General features: G+C 44.0%; 2 protein-coding genes and 1 long non-coding RNA gene across 4 annotated transcripts; 1 reads left to right on the top strand and 2 right to left on the bottom strand.

The window, feature by feature from the left end:
* The first annotated feature begins 120 nt into the window (after positions 1–120).
* Positions 121–3,366, top strand: LOC101772769 (heat shock 70 kDa protein, mitochondrial). The gene is made up of 5 exons (XM_004957157.4): positions 121–524; positions 688–755; positions 862–940; positions 1,181–1,747; positions 1,834–3,366. Exons 1-5 carry the CDS (start codon positions 255–257, stop codon positions 3,085–3,087), a joined length of 2,238 nt encoding a protein of 745 aa, XP_004957214.1. The 5' UTR covers positions 121–254; the 3' UTR covers positions 3,088–3,366.
* A 291-nt stretch (positions 3,367–3,657) lies between these two features.
* Positions 3,658–6,844, bottom strand: LOC101772494. Of its 2 annotated transcripts, none has more exons than XR_214700.3 (3): positions 6,476–6,844; positions 5,267–5,342; positions 3,658–4,071 (listed from the first exon to the last, which is right to left on the bottom strand). It is a non-coding gene; the product is annotated as an uncharacterized LOC101772494 (long non-coding RNA). The 2 variants fall into 2 exon arrangements; XR_002676338.1 differs by having other exon boundaries at positions 6,491–6,843.
* A 9,126-nt stretch (positions 6,845–15,970) lies between these two features.
* Positions 15,971–18,526, bottom strand: LOC101772086 (putative wall-associated receptor kinase-like 16). Its single transcript, XM_004957156.2, has 4 exons — positions 18,116–18,526; positions 17,581–18,019; positions 17,317–17,472; positions 15,971–17,197 (listed from the first exon to the last, which is right to left on the bottom strand). The coding sequence occupies exons 1-4, from the start codon at positions 18,524–18,526 to the stop codon at positions 16,029–16,031; spliced, it is 2,175 nt and encodes a 724-aa protein (XP_004957213.1). The 3' UTR covers positions 15,971–16,028.
* Between the last annotated feature and the right edge of the window lie 2,543 nt (positions 18,527–21,069).

Below are 21,069 nucleotides of genomic sequence, written 5' to 3'. Positions count from 1 at the left end.
TGTAAATAATCTACATTTAATATTTCTAATTAGTATCTAAACATTCGATACTACGGGCGCTAAAAATAATCAACCGGAACTCCCTAGTCCCAACCGAGAAGAGGGAATCCTTACCCACGATGGGCACATGATTGACTAGTCTTCAGAGCCCCAGCCCAGGTAGGACGGAGGCGGGTTGATGCCGTCTAGAAGCTTCCGCCCACCCCTCGTGGCCCACCGTCAGCCTCAGACTTGGCCCGCCGGGAATCACAGAAATGCCCCTGGCCACCGTTTCTTTCCCCTCTCGCAAGCCAGTGCCGCGGACCGCGAGGGGGTTTAAGAGGAGCGCACGCTTGACGCCGCCGCCGCCCACTAGGGTTTTTCGGACCTCGCCTCCTCTTCCTCCCCGCCGCCCCCTCAAGCCGCCGCCGCCGCCGCCACCGCCGGAGCCGCGCCAATCTAGAGCGCCTGCCATGGCCTTCGGAGCTCTCGTCGCGTCGAGGCTGGCCAGGTCCAGCCGCACCCTCGCCTCCGCCGTTGCCCAGGTCCGCGCCACCTCTGTTCCCCTGCACCTGACCGTGCCCCTTTGGCCGAAGCCAAGTTCCAATCTTTCGAGATTCTTGCAATTTTTTGGTGGTGTGCTTTCGTCTGATGATGTTTTGGGTTGATCCGATGTGCTGATCTGTTCTGCTTGTGCGATCTGATTAGGCTCCCGTGGCCCAGCGAACGGCGCCTCCTCTGCTCTCCAGGCTTGGAGCTGTAGCTCGTGCTCTCAGGTAATTAGGAATTGGAGATGCCATATCATCAACCATCAACCGTTCTGCATCCATGACATTTTGGTTCTTCACTTTTCGGATGTCTGAGTGAGTGTTCTATGTGCAGCACAAAGCCGGCGGCGGCAGATGTCATCGGGATCGATCTGGGCACAACGAATTCCTGCGTCTCCGTCATGGAGGGAAAGGTGTGTTTTTTCCCCTGTTCACCAAGAAATTCGCAACGTTCTGTTCTTTGTAAGTCGGTTGCTGTATCTATCTGTAATAAATGTCATGACTTGAATGGCTGCAATTGGTTAAAGTCATTTTCTGTATCAGTCTGTAATCAATATTATGTCTTGAAATTGCTGGAATAGGAGTACGTGTTCAATTGGTAGTTGGTTGTGGTACTGGTAGTCAGGATGTGATGGATGAATTTGCTTGTGCAGACGCCACGGGTGATTGAAAATGCCGAGGGTGCGAGGACAACACCATCCATTGTCGCCAAGAATCAGAATGGTGACCTGCTAATCGGTATCACTGCGAGCCGGCAGGCAGTGACCAACGCCCAGAACACAATTCGTGGGTCAAAGCGTCTGATCGGTAGGACCTTTGATGACCCGCAGACTCAGAAGGAGATGAAGATGGTGACTTACAAGATTGTCAGGGCACCGAACGGTGATGCCTGGGTGGAGATGGGTGGCCAGAAGTACTCCCCTAGCCAGATTGGTGCATTTGTTCTCACCAAGATGAAGGAAACTGCAGAGTCTTACCTTGGCAAGACCGTCTCCAAGGCTGTTATTACTGTCCCAGCCTATTTTAATGATGCTCAGCGCCAGGCTACCAAGGATGCTGGTAGGATTGCTGGACTGGAGGTGATGAGGATTATCAACGAGCCCACGGCTGCAGCTCTGTCATATGGAATGAACAACAAGGAGGGCCTTATCGCTGTATTTGACCTGGGTGGTGGCACATTTGATGTGTCAATCCTTGAGATATCAAATGGAGTTTTTGAGGTAATTTTCTTCTCACATCTTTTCCAGATTCTGTATGCAGATGTTGAAATAGGTGTTCTGATTCTTAATTCTGACACCTTGTTCAGGTCAAGGCAACCAATGGTGATACTTTCCTTGGTGGTGAGGACTTTGATAGTGCACTGCTTGAGTATCTGGTTGCTGAGTTCAAGAAGTCTGACGGCATTGATCTGAGCATGGACAAGTTAGCGCTGCAAAGGCTCAGGGAAGCTGCTGAGAAGGCCAAGGTCGAGCTTTCCTCCACTATGCAGACTGAAATCAACCTTCCCTTTATCACTGCTGATACCTCTGGTGCGAAGCACTTCAACATTACCTTGACCAGATCGAAGTTTGAGTCTCTTGTGAGCAATCTCATTGAGAGGACTCGGATCCCTTGTGTGAACTGCCTCAAGGATGCTGGCATCTCCGCAAAGGAGATTGATGAGGTTCTACTGGTTGGTGGTATGACAAGGGTGCCAAAGGTCCAGGAGGTTGTTTCTCAGATATTCAACAAGCCACCAAGCAAGGGTGTCAATCCAGATGAGGCTGTCGCCATGGGTGCTGCTATTCAGGGTGGCATCTTGAGGGGTGATGTGAAGGAGCTCCTGTTGCTGGATGTCACGCCCCTCTCCCTCGGCATTGAGACTCTTGGTGGCATCTTCACAAGGTTGATTAACCGGAACACCACAATTCCAACCAAGAAGAGCCAGGTCTTCTCCACCGCTGCAGATAACCAGACGCAGGTTGGAATCAAGGTTCTTCAGGGTGAGAGGGAGATGGCCACAGATAACAAACTTCTTGGTGAATTCCAGCTTGAAGGCATTCCACCAGCTCCAAGAGGCATGCCCCAGATTGAGGTCACCTTTGATATTGATGCCAATGGCATTGTGAAGGTGTCAGCGAAGGACAAATCCACTGGCAAAGAACAAGAAATCACGATCAAGTCTTCTGGTGGTTTGTCGGAGGGTGATATCGAGAAGATGGTGAGGGAGGCTGAGCTGCATGCTCAGAAGGATCAGGAAAAGAAGGCCCTGATTGATCTCAAGAACTCTGCAGATACCACAATCTACAGCATTGAAAAGAGTGTCAGTGAGTACAAGGACAAGGTCCCTGCTGAAGTCACCAAGGAGATCGAGTCTGCTGTCTCTGATCTGAGGGCGGCTATGGCCGAGGACGATCTGGACAAGATCAAGCAGAAGCTGGAAGCTGCAAACAAGGCAGTGTCGAAGATTGGAGAGCACATGCAGCAAGGAGGCGGTGGCAGCGCAGGCAGTGGTGGCACCAGCAGTGGAGACCAGACTCCTGAAGCTGAGTACCAGGACGCAAAGGAAGCCAAGATGTAGACTGAACCTGCATCAAGTCTCCACTTTTACATGTACCATTTAGGAAGTTAACTAGAAAACCTGCCTGCGCGCACCTAATTGCCATCGTTTTTATATTATTTGGGGCTCGTTATTATTTTGATGTTGATGATTGGAGAGGTTATACAACAGAATAATCTGGAGTTTCGATCTGGTGCTGTGCTAATGGGAAGGTTCAGCTCACAGATCGACTTCGCTGGACTTTGCTTTCTTCTTGTCTTGGTAGTGCATAGCCGTATCCCATTGTATGCCCACTCGTCATCTTTCTGTGCATCAAGACCCAAACAAAATACTACGTGCACTTCTATACATATAAGATTCAGGATGCCACCTTAGAATATAATATTTTGAAGTCTGAAGTGCTTAACTCAAGATAATACACAGGTTCCCTCACTGGAAAGTATGCATGTTCATTACAAGTTTGATGAGAAATAAAAAAAACGAAGACATGCAGTTATAAAAGAGTTGTAGGACATATCATTTCATCCATAACACACGAGTAATTGATATATATAAGTTTCAGTTAGTTATAGACTGTACAATAGCTTATGACTTTAGGAATTTAATAAACTCTCTTGTCCAATATAATAACAATATAATAACATAAGATTACATTTGTTTTTAGATTTATCAAGAGCTCCTAATCTTAAATGTGTAGAGAAGCTCTTGATCAAACTGGGTCATATGTATACCAAAAGATCAGCCATGGAGTTAAAGTTTCTACTGGTTCGCATATGTATACAAAAAGAGTAACTATGTGGGTAACTTCCCACATGGAATGATCAGCCATGGAGTTAAGTAATCCCTGGTTCATATGTGCACCAAAAGCGTAACAATGGTGTTAACTTTCCACATGTATACAAAAAATCAGCCATGGAGTTAACTTTTCTCTAGTGCACCAAAAGAGTAACCATAGAGTTGACTTTCCATTTCTCCATCTTGTGTTTTGTTTTTATTGGTACTGACCTAAAAAAAGTAAATATGAGTAGCACCTTATTATGTTAAAATTGAACATGAACACAAGTTCAACATGAAAATGACAGTAATGCTATAAGAGTAAATTGCACATACCATACAACAACTTGTTATGTGGGTGCAGATTGGTCCAACAACTTGTAAAATGCTCAATCTCAATCTAATACAGTAACTAATCATGTGGGTGCAGATTAGTCAAACAACTTGTAAAATACTCAATCTAGTGCAATAACTTGACATGTGGGTGCAGATTGGTCCAAGAACCTGTAAAATGCTAAACTTAGTGTAATAACTTGATAAATTGGCACATCTACAACCCAAATGTTATAACTAACACATATTTACTAATGTCGGGTTAGCATATATTCGCGTTAGAACAAACTATTTAACATTATTTGACTATTGATATTCGCGTCGCAATAACAATTTATTTGAAGAAGACTAGAACCTTCAATGTTTTAGAAAATTAACGTTATGTCTTCATATTAGTTATCTTTTTATACAATGATTTAAATTTTATTAGTAATATTTAATTTCATATTCAATATTGATAAGTTCACCCTCCCATTTTTTACATGTTTGATTATATGCATTATTCAACTAAAAAATCAATATGTTAATACATACTAACATTATATTTTAGGAGTTTGGCATATATATTTTTAAATCCTCGTGCACTTTTTCATAAAAGGAAAATAAGATAAACTAATAGAAACAAATATGTTTTGATACGCTTGTTGAATATATGAGAAGAAGCGTAAAAAAACATAAAGTCCTAGGGTATTTCTTATGGACTTTAATCTTTCGGTAATGCCAATGGTGTAATTTTAAAATTTGATTCAATTTTAACTAATGAACAAATAAGTTATGTACACAGTTAAGAAGCAAAACCCTGACCATCACGGTCAACAATTTTTATTGATAAAAATTAAGAATTATTGAACGGAAGAAATTCACATGTTCATCTACTTTGCGTAATACGTTGTTATTGTAATATTTGGACTGTAGGTGCAATAATTTTCCAAGTTATTGCACTAAATTTAACATTTAACAAGTTGTCGGACCAATCTGCACCCACCTATCAAGTTATTGTACTAAATTGAGCATTTTACAACTTGTTGGACCAATTTGCACCCACTTGCCAAGTTGTTGTATGGTGGGTGCAATTTGCTCATGCTATAAATACCTCAATGCTTAGCTCGTCCTTGTGAACCTCCTCTTTTCTTATCTTGAGTGTCATCGTAGGCTTCATCATTAATCTCCTGTTAATATTCTTTTTATGCTTAGCAAATAGGATAAAGGATAACAGGGCATAGGCCAATCGATGGAAAATAGATGACAATCTCATCACAATATATGCGTTAAAGTAGAACATATCTGTCATAAAAGATTGAAAGAGGCTGAACCTTCTTTTATATAACTGTTTTTTTAATTCAGCTTGTTTTGATTTTTTATCAACAATGATAATGAGTATGTAATCTTAGTGTTTTCTAGCGCGGTGTTTTAAAACAAGCACTACTAATTGTATACTGAGCCATGCAGAGAAGAAAAAAAGGAGGCTGTCACAGTAGAGCTACAGGTTGCTAATAAGATCTTCGACTCTGAATATATCAGAAAATATTTACGAATTTCATTAATAATAAATTTTCAAGATCTATCTGAAAGTTGAATATTCTTGCATTACCGGTAACTACTAAGAGTCCAAGTTAAAGCTGTATGCAGTATAGGACTCACACACCAATTAATCGCAGGAAAGAAAAGCAACAGAGAAGGGTGGATGTTATGATGCAGACTCACAGAGGCAACAGGGGACAGGAGTATGACCACCATTATATTATAAATAAATTGCAGAGCAGGTGCTCATGGGAAAGGACCTGGACTGGAAGAGCACAAACTAGCTACTGCACAGTAGAATCCATCCCATGGCATTCAGCCTATACCAGTTCGAGTACAAGACAAAGCATAGAATATTCAATTGACAACCATTTAGGATGGGATTGCTTTAATGTTGTTTATGGAGCAGTCTAGTATGCTTTGGACAGTGCTATGCTAAAATTGGCATACACTATGGTCGATTGCCTTTGCCCAAAGAAAATTCAGTTCAGCATCCCACAAATGAAATGAAATCTAGATGCTTGGAGCTGGAATGGTACGATGTAGTAAAGGCTACAAACCAATACTTTGTCCCATTCCAAATTTTAGGTGATGCTAATGTATAGAAGCATTTCACCAAACACCTACCGATCAAGATCCCAAAAAAACATTAGGAACAACCAACTTATAAATTCCAATGGACAGAGGCCACAACCTTTCTCATCAAAAGCAGAGCAGGGAATTGAGAAGCTTTTAGTGACGATTCAATCAATCAAGTAGAGAAAGCGAGGTACAGGCTGACCTGCACTCAGCGTACCGTGGTCCGCTCCCTGCTGTAGCTCGTTGCTGCTGCCCCTTGCCATCCCGCGCCGGTGCGGCGAGCCCCCCTCGTTCGCCTAGCACCAGGGAGACACGGGCGGCGCTGCAGACCGAGCAAGGTGTGGGCGGCAGGGCAAGCGAATGGCGCCGTCACGGGCTTAGTCCGGCAGCCGCCGGCTAGAGCATATCGAGGCGGGCGGCGCAAGGGGAAGCGGCGAGGTTTCGGCGGGTGTGGCAGCGTAGCCTAGCGACGACGATGGATCGTGAAGTGTCGAGAAGATGGCGACGGACAGCCCGCGCCTACGCTGCTTTCCGTAGATCGGTAGATGCCTGATCCGGCGGCTGGGCTTTTGCAGGCGACGTGGACCAATCCGGTGCCCGATCTTGGAGGCAGGATTCGGTGTTTAGAGATATCTTTACCTGCCTCCAGTTCCATAGTTTTCTGTGAGGGTTACGAGAATTGTAATATTTCTTTTGTCAAATTTTGGCTGCTAGCTAAATTGTGAGGGGGAACAAACTCATCTGTCAACTGAGCCATTCACGTAACATGGTCGAATCCATTCTGATATTTTGTCGGGTTTGTTAATCAAGCTTCTACAGCGATGCCTTGCGCTGAATTGATTCTCTGCTTACAACGGTGGTTTGCCCGCTGCTGCCACTTGTGAGATAAGCTAGATCATGTGATTCTTTTTTGCTTATTGAGGAGCCTGATTGCTGCAGCAGTGAGCTTTCGAAAGTTTTTATAATATGAATCTTTTCTTCTGTTCTCATTAGGGAAGGGCACTATGGCTACCAAACAAAGATGGTTTATATTGACACCTGACAGACAGATCAAGCTCTCTCATACATACTGAAGGTAGATGGCAAATATCATCCACTTAATGTTTGTGTTTTTTGTGTGAGCTGGTAATTCCCAGTTACTTCTGTACCGAACCAAAAACTTATGGCTATCAATAAAAGCATAGTACATCTCCTTTCAGAAAAGAAAAAAAAACCATCCACTAAAAGTCTCAACCCTCTTCGGAAATCCTCCCCCATTCAAGACATTTGTCAATCATCAGAAGATGTGCAATCATGCGATCCACTGGAAGGGCCAAACAATGGAAAACTGAACGCAGGAACTGCTAACTGCTTCGGTTCACAGTAGATTTTGTCAATGCCTGAAGGCCGAGGACGGTTTGGACAAGGTCAAGCAGAAGCTGGGGGTCGCAAAAAGGCGGCTTCCTAAGATTGGAGAGCACATGCAGGCAGAAGGTGGTGAAGGCCAGACCCCTGAATCTGAGACCAGGACGCGAAGGAAGCAAGGTGTAGGCTGAATCTACATCAAGTTTTTACATTTTTCGTGTACCCATTCAGGAAGCTAATATCTTTGCCTGCCTCTCTGGTTACTTGGTTTTCTGTGAGGGCTACGAGAAGCGAAACATTTCTTTTGGCGACTTCGTGATCGTGGATAAATTGTGAGGGAACGAACCCATAACACTCAATTAAGCCTTCAAGTAGATAAATGGCCAAAGCTTGGTTTTGGAGATTGTTGATGGCAGTTAACGCACCAATTCGTAAACCGCGAGCGCATAGATTAGTTGTAACTTTTCCCTTAGAGTATTCCCCCAAGGTTTATCAATATGTAGAACAAGTGGATTGCTGGCTCTCACTTTATACCAATCTTACTGACGAAATTGAGTGTATGTATTGTGTAGAGAGACAAACTAAACTAATAATAGAGATTGAGACAATATAGCAAAGGTTACCACAAGATAGGAGATAGAGATAGATATAAGCATTCCCTCCCTACGATTTAGGTTCACAAGAGTATGCATCTACTACACAGATGGATGCTGCCCTCAATAGCTATCACAGCAGTTACGTGCTCGCTCGGCCTTTTCCTCACTGCATATTGTCACTACGCGGGGATAATCAATCACTTGGCTCACACACACTATATCGAAGCATCTGCAGAGTTAAGCTAATCACCATGATTACTAGAAACTCTACTAAAAACATATGTTGTACAGGATAGATATCTCACATATGTAAACGAAGCATTGCAATAACATAGACCATGATGCATTAATGGGCATAAAGAACATGTAGTAGTTACATATCAAATATCAACCTAAGGATGAACAGAGGGTTTACCCCATGATCTTATATATGTTGACGAATAAAGGAGGTAAGAAGCACATGGAGAACACCCTGACCGAAGACGAAGACGAGGGGAGGCACGAGGACCTCAGGTCGACCTAGGGGTTTCCTCCCTCCTCTGGAGTTCCCCTTTGACGACGAAGCTTCTGATCAGATCTAAATCCCTATTTCTTCTCTCGTAGCAGCGACGGCTAGGTCTAAACTCGTCGGGATTCTCCTCCTTGTTGGATGTCTTGGGTATTTATAGTTGGCGGCATTGGTTGGCATGCTTTCAAGGCCAAGTATCTGAAAAATAACCCTAGGAACATCGTGAGCAACCTCCTGGTGAAGAGGCATGATGATCGGGCCTAGAAACAAGCCAGGCCGATCGGCCACTGCCCGAGCGCTTTATACGAAAGTTGTAGATCTTGTCGAGCTATGCAATTTTCCCTGTAAATTCGCCCTAATCGGATTCGGATGAGGAAGATATGGCCCGTGCAAGTTTCAGCTCCTCCTGCGGGCCTGGAGTTAATGTTCGTGTTTGGGCCTTCCAATATCCAAAGTCCGGGTCCAATTCCAACTTGTAGAAAAACCCTTCAATTATATCGTATTTCCTATTATTTTGCAATATGATCCAAAATACAACACGTATGTAATAATGGGGTTATTTCAAGTGCCAAGTGGCGGGTTAGTATAAGAATATGTATGAAAACACCACTTAAATGGCACTAAAAGTGTCTCAATAACGAGCGTCAACAGAGATTGAATTGTGTATTGGGATTTGGAACCCCGAACAGATGATAGAGAGAGGGAGAAGGGAGGGAACAAGCCAAGTGAACAAGTGAACCGAATGACTAAATGGCCAAGAGTCCCTTCCTCGAAGCCTACAACTCTTTTTATAGGGAGGAGGAGGTGGCTGTTTATATTAATTCCATTGGTGGGGTTGAATATTATAGATAGGTCCCTAGAGTTTACAAAAAGATCTTTGGACGTTACAACTGAGTTCCTAACCCTTACAAACAAGCCCTTAGACCCCATTTCGGGCCTCTTTTACACACAAGGGGGTCTCTAGCCTTAGGCCTCCTAAGGCGCACCCCCAATAATAGCCCCTCAACTATTTGATCTTGGCTGGCACAACAAGACCTAATAGTTGCTCCTGTTAAAAAGGCCGGCAACTCATACTCCGGATGTATTTGGGTGCCTTGAATGATGAGCTTTGAATCGGTAGAAAACTTCACTCTTGAGCCTCGATTAGTAGGCCTTGCTTTGATAGCTGATGTAGTCGAAGTAGTTGTGATCGAAGCTAGCTGTAACATCTTCAAGCTTTCTGTGGTAAGCGCCGGGCAAATTGGGATGGACTGGTCCTCCAGTGCAACCCCCAGCCCCTCTTGGCCGGTGTTCGTGAGAGAAGCTTCGTTGTAGTGGAAGTAGTTGAAGTAGTAATGGTGACGGAGGTTGAATCGTACATGAAGCCGGTGATGAGTTCGAAGTTGACAACACTCCCCTCGAGGCAATGTAGTGATGTTGAGGTACATGGTGATGCCGAGGATGACGGGGATGCTGAGGGCGAGCCTCTTGAACCGATGCCAAGGGTGAGCCCCTCAAACCGACGTAGTCAAAGACGCGAAGTCGAGGAGGTTGATCCCTCGAGCCGATGTGCTAGAAAACACGAAGTTGCGGACAATGCCAAGGTTGAGCCGCTTGGGACGATTACCACAAAAGATCCTTAAAAAAAATCGAAGTTGCTACGCAGGATTATTAGCGCCATCAGTGTCGTCTTATCACCTTCGAACCTCGCACGAACAGGATTGGGAATCATTACCCTCGCACGAAGTTGTTTTAGTTACCGCACGAACAGGATGGTGAACCTTCAACAGTGCAACATCACTATGGTGAATAGAAATACAAGATGCGAGTTGCTATGGTGACATCATTTTTGCGCCACGCGAACCTCGCATGAAGCAGTAATCATTACCCTCGCCGTCACCACCATCCGAGCAGGAGCAACCACAGCATCGACAACATACAGTGTTCAACATGCGAGGGTGCGAGGGTCCAAAGCTATTTTATCATCTCCACGTGACTCTTGTCCAAGTTGCATGCGAACTGTAACACATGCGAGGCTGCAAGCTAAACAACCACCGAGGCTGCAGGCGCAAGACTACAGACAAACCTGCATGTTCATGACGCGAGGCTGCAGGCCAGCAGGATGCAAGTTTGTAGAATATAGTGGCATTATAAAATTAGCAACAAAGCGAAGCTTATCCAAGGCTCCTACAGTCCATAAAAAGGAAGCAAATTCTCCAATCCAAACTCAATCAACGAAGGTCCTATAACTTAGTTGTGCACAATTGCGGCACGGAGCTCTACGTCACCTCCAATTAGTGTTCTTTATTATTCCGCACAAAAGTGACTACGTCCCAGGCTTTACATCCACAGGTCAAGAACCCTCGATCAAACAATCAGATAAGCAACCGTGGTTTTTGTCTAACTAATTTAATTAACATTCTCAGGTATTTTACCGATCGAATGTTATGTCCCTATCCTTTTAAAAAAGATATTTAACTCTAGCACCTTTGATACTTCCATATAAGTCCTTACAAAACTAAAAACCACATTTTCTAATCAACTTGCCACCCTAATAGCTTGCAATAAAACTCAAGCATCATGACACCATATGCAAGTTCATATTTGTGACGGTACCAAGGTTGAGCCCCTCGAGTGTCAAGCCTTGTCGAATCTTAAGTTCTGAAGATGAAGGCAGAGCTCCTTTAGCCCACGAAGTCGTGAGTTCGAGTTTGCCAGTATCTGTGATGCTGCGGAGCTTCGAGGTTCGAAACCTTTGGCTGGTGGTCTTGTTCAAAGTCTCGAGGCATAGTGAGGATTTCATACGTAAGTATGCTAAAAGGAAATCGACAAAAACTTGGTTCGAGTTTTGTGGACTTAAATTTTTTTTTTATGAAAAGTAAGGTCAAAATCGTAACTCTGGGTTGTTTCAACCATGAACTTTGAACCCTGTGAAGTTAGAGGGAAAACAAGTGTACATTGCAATATAAAGTTGATGCCGCAACTTATTGTTGCCTCTGGCTCTGAATGCTTGAACGAAAAGTAAAACTGATGTCGCAACTTGTTGTTGCTCAGAGCTTGCATAGAAATGCAAGGCTTTACTTGCGCAGAAACGCAAGGTTCGAGTGTTCGCATCCACTGTTGGGATAAGCAAATCTCTACTTGCACAGAAATGCAAGGTTTTACTTACGTAGAAACGCAAGGTTCGAGTGTTTGCATCCACTGTTGGGATAAGCAAACCTTTGCTTGCACAAAAATGCAAGGTTTTACTTGCGCAGAAATGCAAGATTCGAGTGTTTGCATCCACTGTTAGGATAAGCAAACCTCTCCTTGCACAGAAATGCAAGTCTCGATTGCGCAGAAATGCAATGTAATTAAAAATGCTTAAAAGGTAGAGACGATGCCGCAACTTTTTGTTGCTTTTGGCTTTGAATGTTTGAGCAAAAAGTAATATTTGTAGAAAAGGTTGGGTTGTCACCCAACTTCTCTTTTATGAAATTGAACCTCTTAGCCTCTCGAGCTTTTCTGATTCATGCACGAAAGTAATGTGATGATTTTGATGCATGCTTTGATGCATATGAATGAAATGCTTGCATATGCAAAGATATATCTCATAAAAATAAAGTAGTTTCGATTGAAACTTAAGCACGCGATAGAATAGTGCCCTGAATCGCTTTAATCAACCTCCGAAGGTTGACTTGGTGCTCCGAAAACCATTATAGTGAGAGGCCAATAACTGATGAAAGCCAATATAGATAATTCCAATAGTTGATGGGAGCCAAAGGTCCGAAGATATATCACTTGATGAAAACCAATGTGCCATTAAAACCAATATATCATGCCCCAATTCTTGACTTGGTTAGGAGGTGGAAACCAATGTACCTAAAAATAAGAAGTGCGAGGGTCTAATATAAAAGGATTAGCTTTGAGCGAGTGGAGAGGTACCTACGATGGTGAAAACCTGCATGTTAAAGAAAAGAAATTTCAATATATAAGATATAACTTGCGTTGTTTTAAGTTTCGATCAGAGTTTGCATGCCTCGTTTGACCACGATAAAGTAACAGTACAAATAAATAAATAGATAAGTCGACAAAAGTTTACTCGTGCTCAAGCTTTTGTGGACTTACTTTTCAAGCGTCAAGCTCTAGTTGATATCGCAACTCTTGGTTGCTTCGACTATCAATTTAAACTTAGTCTCATGAGGGATAAAACATTGCATTGAATATAGTTAGTGAGAAAATTTCTAGGGTAGCCCCTCTAGACAAAGTATGCATGAGCACGCTCTGTAGTTAAGCGCTAGGGAGTGAATAAAATTGCCCAGCTGCTCTAAAGCTCAATCTGTTACTCGAACAATAAACATATAACTAGATTGCCTTTGTATGTTTGAAAACCAATAAGCCAATGCCCTTCATCATGTTTCTTGTAGAAAACCATGACTACGGCAAAGGTCATCCAAAATGATTATTGACCAAGTAGCTGAGCTCTGCATTTTTTAAGGAGGTACCCTCCATGGAGGGGTTGGCGAATTAATTTTACATCATTGAATTAACTTAGCTGGGGAAAGGTAAGCAACTTATAAAGAGGTGACAACATGCGCGTGTATGGCAAGGATGAAATAATAAGCAAAGTGTTTTAAAGGATACATCCTGCAAACGTAGATGTTAGCTTTTTGAGAGAGCATTATCTATAACTCCATACGCACGCAGATAGTGTATAAGATGCATGTGTATAGGAAACCCAATAAACCTTATTACATAACTGAAGCTATTGAATATGTAAAACGTGGTTCTTTTACTCTAAGGCCTTAAGTAGTACGCTATAGTAGTTAGACATTTAATCATGCATATTGCGGTAAAATGACAAACAGAAAACAAACCGAAGCTTACGTACTATACAAATCAGAGTGGTTGATTTGGTAGATTACTTACTCTCGAGATGTTAGAGGTTCTGGGATTGAGTCTCACCATAGCATCATTTTTGACAAATTGTAGACTTACCTTAATTTTTCCTGAAGCAAAAAGGGGCCGAACCATCGCTGCTGCTGAGCTGCCAGAACTAGTGCTGCCGAGGCTCTTAATCCTACTTGTGCATGTATAAAGATTATTTTTACGTACTTTAATTAATGTTGCTAAGTTAAGAAAGCCACTACTCCTTTGACAACCGAGGGTTCTGCAGATGTTTGCAAAATTATGTTGGCCGGTTCAGCTAGCTTCGATCGTGTGTATGACAATGCATGCATGCTTGCTCGCTAGATGCATGTTTGGCCTGGAAGCACATGTTAATATACTTAGTGGCCACGAGGTTAATTAGTGTTTAGCTTCGAGAATGCGCGAGGTTAATATACTTAGATGCATGTTTGGCTTGGCAGCGCATGTTAATATACTTAGTTGCCCACAAGGTTAATTAGCTTTTGTGTGTTTAGCCCACGAGGTTAATTAGCTTTAGCGTGTTGGCTTCGAGGTTAGCCGAGTTGTTTGGCCTCGAGGTTAGCCGTTTTGTATGTTTAGCCCACGAGGTTAATTAGCTTTAGCGTGTTTGGCTTCGAGGTTAGCCGAGTTGCTTAGGTTAGCCGAGTTGTTTAGCTTCGGGTTTCGTGTTGCGAAGCTTGGCGCTTGCCGGCTGGGTTGTTGTTGCCTAAATAGAATGACTCGGTACACGGTACTATATATTCTAAGGTTAGCTCAAAGAAAAACCGGTCATAGGCAAGGTAAATACGTTTTTTTTTTAATCTTAGCAAAACCTAAAAGGAAGCATCGAGGGTGAGGGTGGTAAGCTGAAATGGTATTGTCTATAGAATAGGATTATAACCATCGATGTGATAACATGATTGCCTATGTACTTATACCCGGCAGTTTTGGTGGGCACCTAGCTTCGGGAGAGCTGGCCGGGCTGTCCTGGCGTCAACAGCTTTGGTGCGTGCATGCGAAAGTTATACGTGTGCACGTGCTTCTTGTTTGGCGCATGCGCATGTTGCCTGGCAGCTTAGGAGCCTCGGAGGTTCCCACGGAGGTTCGTTTGCTATTCAGCTAGCTGCGGAAGTTTGAGTTAACTGTCGAGGACAGTGTTAGGCGCGAGGGTTCAGCCTGCCGTGGACGTGAGCGCTTGTCGCGAGGATTCTTGCCGTGGAATGCGGAGGTTAGCACATGTCGCGAGGGTACGCCGGTACGGTGCGCTCGTTGCTGCGAGGGTTCTTGCACCTGGGAACTAGCAGCTTCGATGCCCTCTTGTGGGGTTCAGCAGCTTTGATGCCTGCCGCGAGGGTTGTTGCCGCATGGCGTCGCGGAGGTTCCGAGCACGGCTTGACTTGCGAGGCTCCGATAGCTTCGGTGCTTGCGAGGTTTTGGGAGCTTGGCTTCAGCTTGCCGGCAGCTTCGATGCTTGCGAGGTTTTGGGAGCTCTTGCCCTGGCAGCTTCCGTGACATACGGTTGCCCTGGCAGCAGTGGACATGCTTTACTTGCAGTATCGAAGGTGTTTTATCTTGCATAAACCGTCAGGGGGACAAAGTGATTAGGAATCATGCAACAAGTCGGCGTCTGTTCCTTTACTTTTGTATGTTTTTTTTAACCCGAGGGTGCTCAGCTAAGCATTTTGGATTTTTGCAATTGAATAGAAACCTTCTAGTGCTTGTAACCTCTTTTTCTCTCATGGTAATCGTGAATTTTATTTCGTGCGAAATCACGATAGGCATCACTGTTGGCCATTTGGTTATTTGGTTCACTTGTTCACTTGACTCGTTCCCTCCCTTCTCCCTCTCTCTATCATGACCCGAACACATGATAGAGAGAGGGAGAAGGGACGGAACGAGCCAAGTGAATAAGTAAACCGAATGACCAAATAGCCAAGAGTCTCCTCCTCAAAGCTCCAGAGCTCTATTTATAGGGAGGAGGAGGTGACTATTTATATTAATTCTATTGGTAAGGTCAAATATTACAAATAGGTCCCTAGAGTTCACAAAGAGATCCCTAGATGTTACAGCTGAGTTCCTAACCCTCACAAATAAGCTCTTAGACCCCATTTTGAACCTCTTTTACACACAAGGGAGTCTCTAACCTTAGGCCTCCTAAGGCACACCCCGACATTGTGTCAAACCACACCGTATAGTTTGAAATTGAATAATAAACGCAAGAGCCACGACAGACAAAATTTTGATGGGCCATATTTCACGTTCAAAGAAATATTTTTTCACAAAGTCTAATTCCTAGAGAAGCAATCAACCTATGAAAACAATTACACCTTCACCTTTTCATCATAGGGTAATGTAAAAGTAGGACGGCACATGTACAGATCCTCCGCAAATCATTGCAGTCAACAAAAATGTACAAATATCTATAATGTGGAGTGTTGTAACTAACGCCCAGATTCTAAGCCCATGGCAGCTTTCTTTGCAATGCTGAAATTTCCTGTAGTACCAGTCGAGTTCACCATGGACGGCTCTCCGAGCAAGCTATCCAACTCTTCAGGATTCTCGTGTGCCCATGGATGTTGCACGATCTTTCTCAGCCTACCAAGCTTATCTGCAACTTCCTTCATTGATGGCCTATTCATGCCACTCATCTCTAAGCATTGCCTCGCTAAATCTGCAATCTCCTCAAGGTACTCTATGTTCTCATTGTTCTTGATTTCATCATCTAGGATATCCTCAAGCTTGTTTTCTTTCATTGCATACAAAAACCTCATTGACAGACTCCTGTCGTCCTCAGGTCCTTCCAGGTTGAGTGCCTTCTTGCGTGTGAGCAACTCAAGGAGAACAACTCCAAAGCTGTATACATCACTTTTGTCAGTTAATTCGTATGTTTGCATGTACTCCGGATCGAGGTACCCACAAGTTCCTTGGACAACTGTGACAAATTGTGACTTATCATTTGGTGCTAGGATGGACGCGCCAAAGTCAGAGACTTTTGCTGTGTAGTCACCATCTAGAAGGATGTTGGTAGACTTGACATCGCCATGGAGGATTGGTGGGGATGCACAGGAATGGAGGTAGGCCAATGCTTCAGCGGACTCATAAGCAATCCTCAAGCGAGTGTTTAAGGAATTGTGTTGACTATGGTTTCGATGGATGAGATCAAATAGTGTGCCGTTCGGGATGAACTCGTACACCAGCATGGGAACTTCAACTTCAAGGCAACAACCAAGGAGCTTCACGATGTTCTTATGGTTGATCTGGGACAGAATTAGCATTTCCTTACCGAACCCTTTCTTTTGTTGCTCATCGATTGTCATGCATCTTTTCACAGCTATCTCGATGCCGCTCTTTAGAATTCCCTTGTAGACAGTTCCCTGGCCTCCATGGCCAAGGACTTGCTGTGCATCAAACTTGTTTGTTGCTTGCTGCAGTTCTTCTTCGGAGAAGATTTTGAACGCGACGCCTTGTTGTGATTTCATTTCCTCGAATAAAAGCAGGCCACCATGCTGTCGGAAATACCGCTGTTTTATGCGATGCAGCTTCCTCCTTTCTCTGATCAAGTATGCACAGGTAATGCAGATCACAAGGGCCACAAGTCCAACGCTTGCACCTGCATGATCATACTTCTTTGCCGCGTCATCCAAGTTTAAAACCGATCGTCTTTGTTAAACTTACGTAAACCATTAAAATGTTAAATAGAAAAAACCAATAACTTGCTCATAAACCTACCAACAACCGGCGCCATCCAAGTTGACCTTTGATTTTTCACACAAACGCCGTTGATCATACTTCTTCCTCGCGGGCATGAACACGTGAAATTCCCCGGTGTATTTTTGCATATTCCAGCGCAGGGGTAAGTAACATTGTCTAGGCACTCGTTGATATCTGAAGCCACGAACAAAAATGCTTCCTTAAAGTCATTGCATTAACTTTGCGAACGCGAGAAATAGATGAAAAACAATGCACCCGAGGAGAAAGGAGAGTAGTGGGAACCTGTGCATCCGTCCATGGTATACGGGTTGCCTTCGAATCCGTCAGAGCACCTGCAGCGGTAGCCTGCATCATTGTTGACACAGTCGCTATGGTCGCTAACACAAGCATAGCTAGTCTTGTTGATCCTGGCTTGTTCACATGTTTGCCGCGTGATCCCCCACTCCATCACAACCGGGGTCCTTGAGTCATCAGTGTCGTAGAACACCGTTGAGGTGAGGTAAGCGGTGCTGAAGCTGAAGGCCGCGCTCTCCATCACGGTGACATAGTTGCAAGGGGTCTTCCTCCATATCTCAGTGGTGTTGTACAACTCATTGAAAAAACCTTGGTAATACCGGACGCCTGTCGGCAGATCCGCCTGGCAGCACCCAGCGTTACCGGTGGAGCATGATGAGCCGTTCTTGAGTGGTTTGTCGCATGTCGACTTGCAGCCAATTATGTACTGAGCATGTATCATCGAGCTGATGAGTTTAGACATGTACAGAGATGGACGAAAAAAGAACACCATCAGGGTGGTGTGGTGTAGACTGCTACTTACAGAATCGCTCCACATGTAGGCGAGGCTTTTGCACCCGACGACGATGACTTTGTTGTCGCTCGCCGACAGCACGTAGGGCAGGTTGCTGATGTTCACCCACGCGTTGTTGTAGGACATGTCGCTCGTGGCTTGGTCGTAGCACTGCCGGGAGATAAAGGTCTTGAGCCAGGCCTTGCCGTCGTGTACGGAGAACCTGATCACCTCCAGGGTCCCGTGGAAGAGCTTGGTGTCGCGGCCGACGGTGCTGCAGTTGAGCTGGAAGCCGTCGTGGATGGCGCACTGCGGGTCCAAGCCGAACGGGTAGGGGACGTCGATGTTGCCGCACCTGGTTGCGCAGCCGGGGCTCCGTGCCGCGGCGGCGGCGGCGAGCACCCACACGACCGGGATCAGGAGGAGCCGTGCCAACTCCATGATTGCCAGACGATAGGCCGGTGTCTCTGCCTGGTGCCTTCTCCAGATGTCCTTTGGACGGAGCTGGTTGTTGGAGCTTGGTGACCTCGGTTAACATGTGGACTGACTCTTCTTGTTTTTCTCTATAAGGTGGACTGACTCTTCTTCGTTGCAGATTGCGCGAGACACTGGCATCGGTGGGGTTGACCGCTTCTGGTCGTTCCAAACGTCCTTCCTTTGCAGTTACCCCTCACAAAGAAGAGCTGCACGGCACGGCGCAATAATATATTTTCAGTTACAAGAACAATGAGGCAGCTCTCGTTCTTCGTCAGCCATTACCATCCAGAGGACCATAACCGATTATCAAAATGCTAGCGGCCTCGTGCCTCTCAGAGTGGTATTACTATTAATCTTAAATCAGCATTCGGCAATGATCACTGTCAAGCTCAACAAAAATTTATGACAAGGCAGTATTTTTCTCTCTCTCGAAAGGCCGGCCTTGGGGTGACAAGGCAGTATCATTGCACATCTGCACTTTGATCATAGATTCATAGATTAATGTGTGATTGTCCGTCCATTCTTCATTGTATTGTAGCAGGTTCCCTGTTTTCACACCTGCCGTACGTACTTTTTTATTCCGGTTTAAAGTTGGTCCAGGACAAAAGGTGCTTTAGTCCCGAGTCAAATATCAATCGGCACTAAAGACCCCCCTTTAGTCCCGGGTCAAAAATCAGCCACCCGTGGGAATCCTTTAGTCCCAGTGAAAAAAATAGCTACCTGTGAGGGACCTTTTAGTCCCAGGTGGTAAGACCAACCGGGACTAAAGGTCACCATTTTAATCCCGGTTGGTGTTACCACCAGGGACTAAAGCTCACGACACCAACCGGGATAGAATGGAGTATTTTATCCTAGTTGGAAACACTAACTAGGATAAAAGGGTCCCTCACGGGTGGCTAAAAAAGAATTAAAGGCCTGGGATCCTTTTTATCCCGATTTGTAATACCAACCGAGATAAAAGAGGGTTTTAATCTCGGTTGGTGTTTCAAACCGAAATAAAAGAGTCCAGCCATTTCTTTAACAAGTGAATGGGAACATACCGACCGACAAAATTTCTTCGAATAACTAAATCTCTCGAAACATTTTACCCCCTTTTATCCCGGTTGGTATTACAAACCGAGATAAAAGGGTCCTCCAAGATTTAGTACAAAAGGATTGCATCCCCTACATAATTAGATGTGGTGTGTAGGTGAGATGGCAAGGAAGCAACACGTGAGGCTTGAGGTTGTGGGTTTGAATCCCATGGATCGCGCATTGTGTGGATTTATTTTTTTTTTTGCATTTCTTTTTCAAAACTATTTATCCCGGTTGGTATTAAAGGAAGTCTTTTGTCCCGGTTTAGGGATCCAGAACAAAAGGCTTTTATCTCGAATATGTTATCCCGGATTGATTTTTGAAAAATTTTCACCCTACCAACTGTGACCAATACCGAGTTTTCTACCGATGTTTCTTAGTCAGATTCTTTTCACTTGTTCTCAATTGAGGACACGGAGGGGGATCTCCCCCGGCTGCGTGAGTTCGCCACAACCCATTACCCAACGACGGCGAGTCGGTGACCCTGCCTGAAGTGCTGCTGTGTCCTGATTCTTTTCCGACTAGATTCCGATGATGTGAAATTTGTTTACAACGGCAGCAGTGAGTAAAGTGGTACTGTAATATTGAACGCAGACAAAAGTAAGGACTAGGTTCCATCAACAAATCCAAAGCCTAGGTTCAGAGGAGTCTACAGTTAGACGTACGAAGTTTGTGTCCAGCATAAGACCTGACGCTGATCCAAAGATTTCTGATTGTACGTGTATTGAGAGAACTAAGTTTAGCTCATGTCACATCGAATGTTTAGATACTAATTAGAAGTATTAAATATAGACTATTTACAAAACCCACTGCACAGATGGAGGCTAAATGGCGAGACGAATCTATTAAGCCTAATTAGTCCATGATTTGACAATGTGCTGCTACATTAACCATTTGCTAATTATGGATTAATAACGCTTAATAGATTCATCTCGCCGTTTAGCCTCCATCTGTGCAATTAGTTTTATAATTAACTCATATTTAATCCTCCTAATTAGTCTTCGAATATTCGATGTGACACGGACTAAATTTTAGCTCGAGGAACCAAACGCCCCCTAACGCGAATTTCTTTACTTCCCAATCCGGAAGGGCATTATGGCCACCTTTTAATCTTAAAAATCTATTATCTTAATATAATAGTGTTAAAAGAAGCCATCAAGTTCGCCGAGAGGGTCTATAAATTACCACATTTATCAAAAAAGAAGAATATATACTGTTGGATTTTATGAAGATCTAACGGTGCAAATTAATTTAAAGATCCCAAATATCTATGCAAAATACAATTACTAAATAGCAAAATTTGGAAGTACAAGGTTTACTAACATGTAAGTATTGGATTAGAACTCTTATCATTGAAAGTCAAATAAAGAAACGTGGATCCCTTGGAGAGTTTAAAAATAAGGTGAGACTGCTCAATCCCTTTGTATTTAGCA

The sequence above is a fragment of the Setaria italica genome, chromosome II, assembly GCF_000263155.2.
Source record: "Setaria italica strain Yugu1 chromosome II, Setaria_italica_v2.0, whole genome shotgun sequence".
In the NCBI taxonomy this organism is placed as follows: domain Eukaryota; kingdom Viridiplantae; phylum Streptophyta; class Magnoliopsida; order Poales; family Poaceae; genus Setaria; species Setaria italica.
The sequence above is the reverse complement of the archived record's forward strand: the minus strand, read 5'-3'. Positions and strand labels throughout refer to the sequence as shown.